The following is an 11,851-nucleotide window of genomic DNA, read 5'->3' as shown; positions in this document are numbered from 1 at the left end:
TCTTGAATAAGATCAGTTCAGATGTGACTCTGATGTTTGACCTGGAGAAGTTTTGGCATCGGCTTTGTTACAAAGAGGACAACCATAGAAGGTGGTGGCAGACTGTAAATTTATTACAGAAACTGTACATCTAATAAATAGTATATGTTTAAAATACTTACAAATTTATATTTAACTGGCTTAGCATAAATAGCTGTGCAAATATCACTTAAGATTACAGTTTGTTTCCCTGTAAGTCCAACTTATTGATTTCCAAAGAGTTTCCAAGCACGGTACATCTTTCGGAGTTTCAGTAGGTTTGGTTTTGGAGGCTCCTGTAAATAAAATTAGACATGAATTTAAGATATGAAAATGCTCTAAATTCTCAAGTTCTGGAGAAATTTTGGTAGGGGATTTAACTTTATTTCATTACAAGCTTTTATTGAAGGAGTATATTAATAAAGTACAGAATGATAATGTGGCAACCAACCTGTACTGTAAATTAGTTTCACGTTAATAATTACACCCTTTGCTTAGTCACAGTGCCCACTACCCTTAGGTTATTTGTAGAAAGTATCTTGCTCCACCTATGATACTTAATAGTTTAAGAGTTAGATTTATCCTGTGATAAAGTGTAAATGTGATACCCTTACTCTAAAGCCTGCCTGAAAATAAACTATAATAAACTCACTTGTACAGAAATTTGAATTTTGAATTTTATCAGCTAAATACCTAATTCTTGGATTTCTGCATGTAAGGTAAAAATCACACTTGGTGAGACTGAGCGTCATAAAGATTCAGTTCATTTTGGGTCACACAGTTCAACAGAATGAATTCACTTTGTGCTTGAACAATTTGAACTGAAATATAGAACTAAATAAAAAGAAACATTGTAATTAATCACTGGGACCAAAGCCCTTTCCGAGTGACTTTACGAATGGGAGCAAATGCCGAGATTCCCAAAACCTAGTGTTGTGTGTTGGGTCCTGCTGGCGCACATACATACCCGGATCTCTGTGTCCAGGTGGTCCAGGTCGGCCAGAGGCAACATGGAGGGCCTGCCATGCGCACACTGAAAGGGCAGCTGGCAGGTGGAGAGAGATTCCACTAAGCTGCAGCATTCCTCCTTACTCAGGCTGTCGTTGAATTTGATGGCTCCTGTCAATTTAACATAAGTAACGTCAGCTCGCCAGAAACCTCAGACAGGTTAGTCTTGGGCAACACTTTGGAAGGGCGTGTGGATAAATTCAATCCGCTGCTCTGAGAGAGCTTCCGAGACTTCTCTCCAGCCTGCCATCATGAGTTTCTGTAAGCGCTCTACAAGCGCACGCGTGTTCTGTGTACAGTTCCCAGTTTCAATCCCAGCTTCGTGACTCACCGTGGCAAGCCTGAGAAGCAAGAACTTTCAACACTGTCAGGGGCAGTGTTCCTCTCACTCGGCCTGTGGAGCGCACCAGCTATGACAAAAATACACAACTGTGAAATTAGAAATACTGTAGTGGTCAAACAAATGTATTAAATAATGTAGCATCGCCACCTAGTGTTTAATTACGGAAATACAGACAGAATTGATACAGCTAAGCTACAATTATGATATACTAAAGGACAGTGTTTTCAAAAGTTGTTCTCTGAACACTTTTTTTAGTCACAATAATAATCATCAATGTAACAAACAGCATAAAACTTACCTCTATCTGTTCCCTTATATATTCCTGAAAGAAACAGGAATAATTACATGAAAAACAGACTGTATATTAAATTAAATCCTGACTTAAATTAAAAAGTCTTTCACAATTTAGCCATCTTAGACTAAGTTATTTCAAGGTGACAGAATGAAGCAGCCTCAAATCAGATTTTTTAATAAAAAGGGACATGTCCGGAATAAAGCCTGATCAGCTACTCAAATAAACTCAGTAAAAATAAAAGATCAATAATTAATCACTGTAATGGATATTTAAATTCATGTTGAACATTATGAAATTGACCTAATGAGAAATGAACAAGAAAGGTATAGGTGTGCAAGAGCATTAGAAAATCGGGTAAGGTTCCTGGCACCTGTTCTGTCTTCGTCAGGCTACTGGGGCTCCTTCCTCACCTCCACAATGGCTCTGGTGACAGTCTGCCTCCCCCGGCGCAGCTCGTTGGCCTCTCTCTCTAAAAAGCACACCGGCACTTTCCCCACCAGAATCCTGGGGGCCCCCGTTTCCACAAAAGTCACCTCCAGTCCAAGGTCTCTCAGGAACGGCCGACAGGATCTGGAGAATCCCAAGGTTTCCAGAGTGAGCAAGGTCTGCCTTTGCAACATCACATGATGTGCAACCTCATGTTTTGCCACACACGAGTTTTATAAAAGTCGCTTGAATAGCCTGATCTTTTTTGACACATGGTTTAAATATTCTATTGAGACTGAAAACAGTTTTAAGTTTTGTGGCTGTAAAGTTCTGTACGCAATTTTGTCTTTTTCCTCTCGAACTGGCAATGAAGTAACTGTAGTGTCTTCTCCTGCCCAGAAGTGGTTCCTGGGTGGTTAGAGGTGCGGTCCGGGGCCGCTGGAGCCTTGTGCCCGGTACTGACCGCAGCAGCCGGAGCTCCTCCTCGGTGACGTCAATCTCCAGGGGTGGACACACTCTGGAGGAGCACAGCCGTCTCTGGCCCGGGGCCTCGGGGTGAACTTCGTAGGAATCTGCAATTTTGCAAATGTTTGCACTGAATGCACTGTACTCCCTCATGAGAAGTTACTTCAGTGAATTTGCAAGACATTTTTGCAGTTTAGCATGGTTTGATCATAGTAATGCCAAGCACATAGCGTGTCATGCTGCTTTGCCCTGTGATGGACTGGCGTCCCATCAAGGGTGTATCCTGCCTTAGGCCCAACACTTCCTGGGATAGGCTCCGCGCCAGCATGGCCCTGAAATGGTTGAGCAGTTCATGAAAGTGCTGCAATGATGTCATGCTGTCCTATACCTCTCTATGTTACTCTGTGAGATTACTACGATTTCAGTATGACCTAATCTGTGTTAACCTTGCTAAATCCACAGTGAACTTTTATAAGAATTGAAACAACCACAGTTCTCTTAGGAAAATCCAATAACATACTGCAATTCTCCCGACAATCCAAGCACAGAGCTGACAATTTCAGCCGTGAAGGGTCCCAATCCAGCAGGTTTATCACATGCTTTCAAGTATCAGCAGTTAAGACCGTGGAAAGAGGTTTAATGGGACAAGTTAACAGAAACGATTCCGTAATCAGTGAATCAGAGTGAAGATCAGACCATGGATTTCAAGGTCCAAAACTGTGCATCCCTGACATGATACAAAATAAATCTGCTGCAGTGCAAACAGAGCAACTGTGTCAGTGAAAGGACATTACCTGTAACGAGGTTCTCCAGACGGATCCTCTCGTGAGCTGCGTGCTGGTCCACCAAAACAAGCAGATTACCCTCTACTGAAGAACGCACACGCAAAGTTAGTTTCTGGAGACCAGGGTCCTGCTTTCACACACATACGTACTCTGTATCTTTACTTAACATACAGTATTATACCACAACCATGTAGACATTTCACAAAGTCTAGCTTGTGAGTATGTAAAAGCTTATTTTAATTACAGTGAATTAGAATTCACACCAGAATTAAATAAAACTAAAGGTATTCCTAGACTCAGTAGCAATAATGTTATTATGTATTTGTAGCCCATCCCTCCCATAAACAATCAATTTATATTTGTGTTGGCTTTCATGGGCTCAATCTCTATTATGACTTACTATTTCCAAATCTATGAAATGAAAGTTCATAGAGGCAACAGACTTCATACAAATGTTTGGGGCACTTCTAGAGTTCAAAGAAAGTCCTATATGGTTTATATAAAAAAAGTAATCACTTTGTGTGTTTATCAGGACTTCCTATGTTTGTGGGAACATTTACTCAGTTCTTGGCTAGAGAAACGTGTTGCTGCACCTCTCTCAAGATACGTACACACTTCTCACCTGAACGCAAAGAATACAGCACAGCTCACCTGCAGAGTCTGTGCTTCCTCCATCCCCTTTTGTGTTGATAAGGCAAGCCAGGAACTTCTTATCCACTTGCTGGACAATCTGCAGAAAAGGTACGTAATCAGAAACACAAACTCCTGTTCAGTCTTCCTGGTCACTACATGATCGGGCTTACTTGTTAGGCTGTTAATGTATGATACATTAACCCCTGAGAGTTGGATCTCATTTGCTATTTATTTTTGTCTTATATATTACCAGCAACATTGAACAGAGCCGCACTGTGTCCAGATAGTAATACATCAACTCATTCTAGGTGAGTCAATATGAGGAAGATATGCTTGCCTTCATAGAGTGGATCATTTCCTTTGTGAAGCGGTAGGGGTAGAGAATGCTGTGGATCTTCACAGCCAGCCCTTCAGCCTGCCCACAGCTCACATCCAGGCCAACCTTCCAGACAATTATCAGAGAGCCATTGCATTAAGAAACTGTACCACTGGGCACTGAGATCCTCTCAAACTACCAGATTAGTGTTTTTAACCTTTGTCACACCATTGGTAGCAGCCATGCTGTAGGTAAACCAAATATCAGACTATGTCTATCTATAAAGCTCAGAAGACCAGTAGAGATGTAAAATCAATAAAATACATGCCCAATTGAATGATTTTAGAAATCACATATATTTATTCCAGAAGCTAATAATGAATTACTTATTGTCTAATTTACCTCTGGTTTCCGAACAAAGACCGGGTTCTCCCACTCGGAAAACAGAGACCAGACTGACTCGGCAGCGCTGGGATCATCTGGAATCAAAAATGATTAACGTGAAGGAGCACAGGTACCAAGGACCACCTTGAGCTGCAGGGAGCAAGTGCAGTAACGTCAGGTCATTTTCAGCCTGGGCTAGTGTACTGTTAGTGACTCCTCACCTGTGCCGTCTCGCCCTGAGCTAACTCTCTCTCCCTTGGGCCGAGGCAGGAAAGGCAGAACGGCCTCTGTCTGAAAGGGGTAACACCTGTACTCAAACCCTACAGGGAAAACACACTCAATACAGACTGCCAGGTACACACATCATCATCCTAATACTTTATACCCTTTACTAATGTGCCACCTTTTCAAATGCATTTTATTCATATTTAACCTGTTTATACTTCCTAAACGAACTTGAACAGTTATTTTACTTTCTATTCACAATGTTACAGGCCATAAAAAGGCAAAACACAGCCCGACACGTTCTATTTGAAACAAGTTTGTGTTTTTAAATGAGGAAAACCCTACATCTTGGTTACTTTGCAACTGTGGCCACTTACCTTTGCTGGAGACCACATTCACTGCCATGGTTGTGATGTCTGTGGTACAGAGTGCCTGGGGTGCTTCAGCTGGAGGAGCCTCATACTTGCTGAGTCCTGTCACTGGGTTTATGTAGACCATCTTCCCCACGCACTCATCGAAATGCTCCACCCAGTCAGAAGAACCTGCTGCCAAACCTGGACTTTCATTCTCCTGCATCTGTCCTGGAGATGTGTCTGCCGCAAAGCGATAGGCGTCTCTCGAGACTTCTTTCCCTGGGCTGTCCACAGCCTCACAGGAAGGCTGGTTTTCGCTGTGGCCTGTAACTGCTTTGTCTGGGCGGCCACCTTCACAAAGGGTATCTCCATTGATAGTGACAGAAGAACACGATTCTTTGGAAGTTACTAGAGTGACTTTCTTTAATGGGTTTAATTCAACAGTTGTATCACCTGGACAACTCAGAGTCTCTTTGCATTTTCTGACCTCAGTTGTCTCCGTATTTGGGTTGATGTCATCAGGGGAAGGAATGTTAAAGTGGGAAGGCTGCTTGACTTCACTGCCGCTCTTCTGTGACTCTGTGTCTAGTCCGAAGTCACTGATACGACTGGTGTCTGCGCCTTCCATCAGTTGCTCCTGTAACACCTTGCCCTTGTCCTCCTTCTGCTGGTTTCTTAACCGTGAGAGCTTGGTAGCAAGTGTTCGTTTGCTGTGTGCTAAAACTGGTTTCATTTTAGTAAACTCCAAAAGACTAATAGGACTATCATTAAGCTGCATAAGTGAAATTCTATGAGTGCCATTTGCTCCACAGCCATCAGTACTGCAAGGAAATAGTTTTTCAACATTGGCAGTCCCACAGATCTTCATACGAGATGTGATGGCATCTGGTGAATTTTGATTGTTGTTTGCATCTTGAGCCCGGAAATCTTTTTCTATGGGGTGCTGCTTTCCATAGATCCTTCTGAACCTGTCTAAAGATCCAGTGTCTGCTGGTAAGGACAGCTTTGGCCGTGCTGTCATGTTGGAGATTTCTGAAGCACTGCCAATGCTGAACTCAGGCCCCTCACAGCTGCTTTCACTAGTGTCTGTAGACTCCGGCAAAGATATCTTTCTCTTTGGTGCTTCTGAAGAGTTTACCTTAACTGTAAAAGTAGCAATCGTATGTTCGTGGTAAATGTCAGGTTGTTGCAAAGACTTGCAAGGCTCATTTGCTGTGGTTTGAGATGCCTCCCTTCCTAAAAATGAATATTTGTGTTGTGTACTGTTGCACTGCTTCTCTCTGAGGATGTCCTGGTCACTGCTTGGGCCTTGTCGACAGAATCTTCTCAGCCCCTCTTGGACTTCACTCTCATTTTCATTTGCACGCAGTTTAGGTATCACGTGCCTTATGAACCCTGTTGAACCCAGCTGAAACTGCACTGATCTAGAATCATTTGCTCTTTCTGTTTTATGTCCCAGGCTACTTCTGTCAAATGGTGTTTCTTCTTGGAATTTGGGAGGCATTTCAGGGGGCACATCCCTGGAAATGACACTTTCTGTGTTTTTCTCAGGTTCTTTGCGATTGTCTATCAAGTTAAGGCAGTGATTCTCAGGTTCCTTTGCTGTTTTTGTATTTACACTGAGTTTTGCTCTTTTGCTATTGGAGCACAGAGAGACAGAAAGCCCCAGCTGTGCTACACCACTGCACTCTTCCTTCAAGTCCCTGTCAGAAACGTCCGTCAAAGATACATCATCTCTTCTGGCTTCTGTCGGTGTGTTAGGTGTCACTGATGCAGAGCCAAGCATTTCAGTGATTTTGATTTCTTTGCTTTCTGAACTTGAGGAGGTGACTTTGTGTGAGTCAGGGGAAGCAAGTGTTTTTTCACTTTCTGGGGGGCATGTGGATTCGGGGTTCCTAATTTCTGTTTCACCTTGACCTGCTGTGTCATCTTCATCTCCTGCCTGCCAGACACTTCCTGTCAGATTGAAATCCACTGCCAATGCTCTGTGCACATCTTTAGACTGCAGAGTCTTCCCCTCACCTGGGTCCCTAGTACAGCTTGAAGCGGGTTTAAGACTGCCAGCGCCAGGCCCTCCTTCAGTACTGTCGGCCCAGGCCGATGGGTCATTGAAGGTGTTCTCATGGACAAATTCACTCATGTCCTCAGGAGACACCTCAGCCACCAAGTTCTCCTTCACCAGGAACTTTTTGACTCCTTCTTCCACGCAGAGCAACACACCATCCCAGTCCCGAAACTCAATGAGTGTTTTTGCAGGCTCCATGCACACATCGTACTCTGAATAATGGCACTTAATATTAATGACATAAACCCCATGGAGCTCTGAACCACCCCTCTGCTTTGGACTGTGCACAGCGATGGACACAACGGGGATGCTGTTCTGCCTGCTGGCAACTCTCACCTTCTTTAGTAAGAAATTTAGGAGTTTATGAATCCGCGTTCTCAAGACTAGTCTGCTGTTTACGTAGAGAAACTGCATGCTGTTGTTGTAGTGACCCTCACGCCCTATGTGGCCACTCATTTCAAACTGGTTGTGGCAATGACTGATCTCCCCAAGCTTCTGAGCTCTGCCCAGTCCGTGAATCTGGGTGAACCTATAGTACGTGGCCCGCGACTTGGAGAGCTGGAGCACCGTGCATCCGGTGGAGTCATTTCTCAGAGAGAAGGAGACGGAGGGGTGCATGAGGGAGACTGCTTCGATCCTCTGCCTGATCCGCTCGCATTCCAGAACCGGGTCGAGCCTTTTCCTCCTCACGGGCAGATTGTGGAAGACGTCGCAGGCCACCACCGTCGTGCCGGCTGCGGGCCGGTTGGTTGCTGCCTCGGACACCTCTAAGCCCCTCCCGTTCTTGAACACTTTCACGAAGGTCTTCACGGACCCTGGGGTCCTTGACGAGACCTCCAGCAGGGTGGCTAAGCCGGCTATGCTTGCCAGTGCCTCCCCTCGGAATCCGTAAAACCGCAGGGCTTCCAGATCATCCAGAGAGCTGCACTTGCTGGTGAAGTACCTGTTGCCCACCTGCTCCAGGTCTTGCCTGTCCATCCCAGAGCCATTGTCCAGAACCTGCACTTTTCCCGCCTCAATGTCCACTCTCACAGCCACGCAGCTGGCCCCAGCGTCGATGCTGTTGAGCAGGAGCTCCTCCACACACTGCGTCAGTGAGAAAATGGCTATCCCAGAGCGAAGCTTCGCCTGCACGTCCTCGGACAAACGTCTAATCATAGTTCTGACGCTATCGGAAACCTAAACCGCCTCTTTGCTGTAAAAATTATCTCAGCAAGCGCTCCTAGGCCCGTCAGACATTTCTGCACATTTAAGAGGAATTCGGAGCTCCGTCCTAATGGGACTTTTCTGCAAATAAATACTTCCAACACATTTTACTTAACTCCCTGTCTAATAAATTGTACATTCTACATCAAGGGTGCCGTTTCATAACAGTTTCTACTGTCGCCATCTACTATAATTTGAGATTCCCGGCTGCTGCCGGGAACAATCGCAGACTGACAGCTTCAACCCTCTTACCATGTGGGGAACTATTCTTTTAACAATGACGGTTTAAAAAAAAAGTTAAAAAAATAACATTCTGACGAGTTTGATAAACAAAACTACGCACTACGGTGCTGGACAAAACGCACGCTAAAACCTATTATCCAACCATTCAAACTACTACTCTACTTTTGAAAGAGGGGGAAGAAAAACGGTGCTATAATTATCTTAGGGGAAACGACATTCAGCCGTGACATCGACAAGACCGTATTTCAACTTTGTTCTTCTTCATATTTAAAAAAATAATTTACACTGACTTTTTCTAGCTGAATGTCCTTCCAAAGTGCCCGTTTCCATGGCTTCCGGTTACTATGGTGATGCGCGAATTAAAAGCAGCATTCGTGGACAGTGAAATGCAGGCCATCTCTAATTTCACTCTAATTTCTAACATTCACAGAGCAAGAGCAAGAGCAATCCTAATCCATCCTGCGTGGTATTGTTTGTATGTCTTCACATCCGCATCCGGGCCCGAGCGTTTGTGTTCAGCTCTTTGCTGCCCCTACCGCAAGAAATACAAATTTCGAGTCTCAGGGTTTTTTTTTAAATTATCGGTATCCATTTCTTATGTACGGTTTACCTTACCAAAATAAAATTCATAATATAACATATTTGAACAGTTTTTGACGTTTCGGACATAAACGTATTGAGAAATATCTCGAAAGACTCAATTTTGTAATGATGCATATTTTATTGACCAATTGTTGAGTTGATGATTACATCTCAAAAATAAACATAGGGCTTGCGTATTTTTTACACAGTACCGTCATTAAGCTGCCCTCTCAGTAAGTATATTAACAAAATTAAACAGTACACAAATGGTTCTTCAAAATAAATAGGGATTTAATAAACACACAGAGGGAACGTAGAATGTTCAAAACATCCTCAAGCACTTATGTACAAGATTCAGATTTGGAGACGGTATGCGTATTTAGCAGTTTAAGCCTTCACTGATGTTATCTGCAGTACATTTACAAAAAAGCATTCCAACACAGTGACATATTGAAACCAAATGACCAAACATCTTGATTCTAGGAAGATGTTTATGCCTTTTTTTTAATAATAATAAAAAAGAAAACTGAAAAACACATCACATTTGGGAGGTTAGGGCCGGACGATCCTGAAATCCTTGTGATCCAGACTCTCCACTTTCTTCTCGTTGGAGAACTCCGCCTTGGCGATCTGGGACTTGGGGCTGCCTTTCTTCCTCAGCCACTCCTGCATCTCTCCCACCCTGCTGCCGGGTCCCTGGAGCTGGCCTCTTACTGTCCCTTCCCTGGTGTTCTGCACCCAGCCTGTCAAGCCCAGCCTCTTGCCCTCAGCCTGGGGGAAGGTCAGCCACACAGAAATACAGCGCACTCCTGCTACCGGACCGGCTGATCTGAGATTGTGCGCGCACGGAGACCCAGGGCTGTCGAACCCAGCTCCAGGTTCCATACCTAATTCTCAGCGACTGATTACTTCATTAACTGGGAAAGAGAGTGGTTCTATCCTGTACACACTCTGTACTTTGACTTGGGTACTGTTAATTTCTCAGCTCGGCACAAACACTACACAATGCCCACATGTGCCACAAAATATTTAAATGATAGTCATCGAGAAGCAACAGCAAAACACAACATATATGTATAGCATGCATACAAAGAGATTGCAATCTCACATGCACATTTATAGCAGACGGCTGTTCTGTGGTTGCTATGGCAACTCACTAAGAGTGCCCAATAGGAAGTATATACTGTACTGCCACATAGGGAAGCACAACTGAATGATAGCTGTCCACGCATTTTCAATGTCTTCATCCAAGACAGGGCTGGAGAACAGCCAATGAGGTCAAGACCAGATACATCCTAGACAAGCTGCCAGTCCTGAGCAGGAGGTATGTGTATACACACAAACTCGGAGGATGATTTCCATACTCCAAAAAATCTGGACAGGATAGATAAATCTGTACTGTGGGGGGAAACAGGAGTCCCAGGGTGAAAACCCAGCAATGGGCAGAACATGCAAACCGGGCACAGGCATACTGGGCAGGAAGCAAGCCGAGGGCTCAGGAAGTGTGGGGCAGCACTGTTAACTGCATTGCCACCGTCACACCCATCCTTAAAGGGCTTTACATTCCCAGGACAATCATGCCTGTGCTGCCTCAAGCGCCTCTTCATTTTCATTCTCCTGTGTTGGGTGGGCGAATGAAATCCGAGTTTCCGATCGCCGAATTTAACTAGATGTTCTATAATTGAGAAGCTGGTATTACTCATAAATAAACACACACAAATAAAGGAAAGGGCTCTACCTGAGTGTACTTTCGGAAAAAAACACCCTGCACTCTGCCATAGATTTCATAATCCACTGAAATCAGATCTTCTTTACCGGACATGGCAGAGACCTAGACAAAATAATGCAAAAACACAGCGTCAGGAACAGTAAAAAGTACATTTTAAATATTTCAGCGTGGACTGAAGTCTTTCCAGATCAACTTTTATTTTGCATTTTGCGTTCGAAATAAAAAAAAACAAACTTGGTTTTTCAAAACTAAAAGGATGTTTGAATTCTATATCGCTCTTAAATATCAGGGGGCAGAGCTCATTAGGGGCATTATATCCGAAGCTTCGTCTTCATCTCAGATCAACAAAACGCTAGCATATTCATCATATGTCTCAATCTATTATCCAACATAATTAAACATTAGATATAGCCTCATGATTTGCCCGAGCTATCCCTGCACATTGGAGACGAAACATCATATACTCACATTACGATAAATAGCAACCACGAAAGACAAATCACGCACACACATTAAAATATCACTAACCAGTATTAAAAACACCCATACGACAAATGTGTGTATGTATAGCGCATCTCTTTCAAAACGAAGGGCTTAATCCAGACCGGTACATCCGGGGCATCTCACAACTTCCGGATGACTTTCCACGTGGTTTGTCTGCGCCCAATCACAAACAGAGCCCCTTGACAACTGAATGTTACGATGCCAAGGAACCCCGTGGCGTCTCCCGGTTTCCAGGCAACGCATGCCAACAAACCCTATTGTTAAACTCTTA

The 11,851-nt window shown here is 43.9% G+C and overlaps 2 protein-coding genes across 5 annotated transcripts; both read right to left on the bottom strand.

Moving 5' to 3' along the window:
* Positions 1-92: 92 nt before the first annotated feature.
* On the bottom strand, positions 93-9,274 carry mlh3 (mutL homolog 3 (E. coli)). Of its 3 annotated transcripts, XM_088647902.1 has the most exons (12): positions 5,276-9,271; positions 4,895-4,993; positions 4,692-4,768; positions 4,311-4,415; positions 3,992-4,070; positions 3,350-3,424; positions 2,554-2,662; positions 2,075-2,234; positions 1,668-1,691; positions 1,358-1,436; positions 986-1,137; positions 93-314 (listed from the first exon to the last, which is right to left on the bottom strand). In XM_088647902.1, exons 1-12 carry the CDS (start codon positions 8,472-8,474, stop codon positions 243-245), a joined length of 4,230 nt encoding a protein of 1,409 aa, XP_088504028.1. In that variant the 5' UTR covers positions 8,475-9,271; the 3' UTR covers positions 93-242. The 3 variants fall into 3 exon arrangements, with proteins under 3 accessions (XP_088504028.1, XP_088504031.1, XP_088504032.1); XM_088647905.1 differs by lacking the exon at positions 4,895-4,993 and having other exon boundaries at positions 5,276-9,270; XM_088647906.1 differs by lacking the exons at positions 93-314; positions 986-1,137 and having other exon boundaries at positions 1,376-1,436; positions 2,035-2,234; positions 5,276-9,274.
* A 192-nt stretch (positions 9,275-9,466) lies between these two features.
* acyp1 (acylphosphatase 1, erythrocyte (common) type) lies at positions 9,467-11,744 on the bottom strand. 2 transcript variants are annotated; one of them, XM_088647912.1, is made up of 3 exons: positions 11,605-11,744; positions 11,086-11,178; positions 9,467-10,118 (listed from the first exon to the last, which is right to left on the bottom strand). In XM_088647912.1, the coding sequence occupies exons 2-3, from the start codon at positions 11,167-11,169 to the stop codon at positions 9,900-9,902; spliced, it is 303 nt and encodes a 100-aa protein (XP_088504038.1). In that variant the 5' UTR covers positions 11,170-11,178; positions 11,605-11,744; the 3' UTR covers positions 9,467-9,899. The 2 variants fall into 2 exon arrangements, with proteins under 2 accessions (XP_088504038.1, XP_088504037.1); XM_088647911.1 differs by having other exon boundaries at positions 11,545-11,683.
* Between the last annotated feature and the right edge of the window lie 107 nt (positions 11,745-11,851).

Source organism: Lepisosteus platostomus, chromosome 10 (assembly GCF_059453375.1).
Source record: "Lepisosteus platostomus isolate fLepPlt1 chromosome 10, fLepPlt1.hap1, whole genome shotgun sequence".
Classification (NCBI taxonomy): Eukaryota; Metazoa; Chordata; class Actinopteri; order Semionotiformes; family Lepisosteidae; genus Lepisosteus; species Lepisosteus platostomus.
This window is presented reverse-complemented; position numbering and strand designations above follow the sequence as displayed.

Excerpts from the sequence above, each read along its gene's own strand:
- mlh3 (XM_088647902.1), bottom strand. The coding sequence starts at position 8,474 with ATGATTAGACGTTTGTCCGAGGACGTGCAGGCGAAGCTTCGCTCTGGG. Across the intron at positions 4,416-4,691 it reads TCTTTGTTCGGAAACCAGAG|GTTGGCCTGGATGTGAGCTG; the intron begins GTAAATTAGACA and ends ATTGTCTGGAAG. Across the intron at positions 1,437-1,667 it reads ATATAAGGGAACAGATAGAG|CTGGTGCGCTCCACAGGCCG; the intron begins GTAAGTTTTATG and ends TTTTTGTCATAG.
- acyp1 (XM_088647911.1), bottom strand. The coding sequence starts at position 11,589 with ATGTGTGTGCGTGATTTGTCTTTCGTGGTTGCTATTTATCGTAAT. Across the intron at positions 11,179-11,544 it reads TGGTTGCTATTTATCGTAAT|GTCTCTGCCATGTCCGGTAA; the intron begins GTGAGTATATGA and ends TATTTTGTCTAG. Across the intron at positions 10,119-11,085 it reads TTTTCCGAAAGTACACTCAG|GCTGAGGGCAAGAGGCTGGG; the intron begins GTAGAGCCCTTT and ends ACCTTCCCCCAG.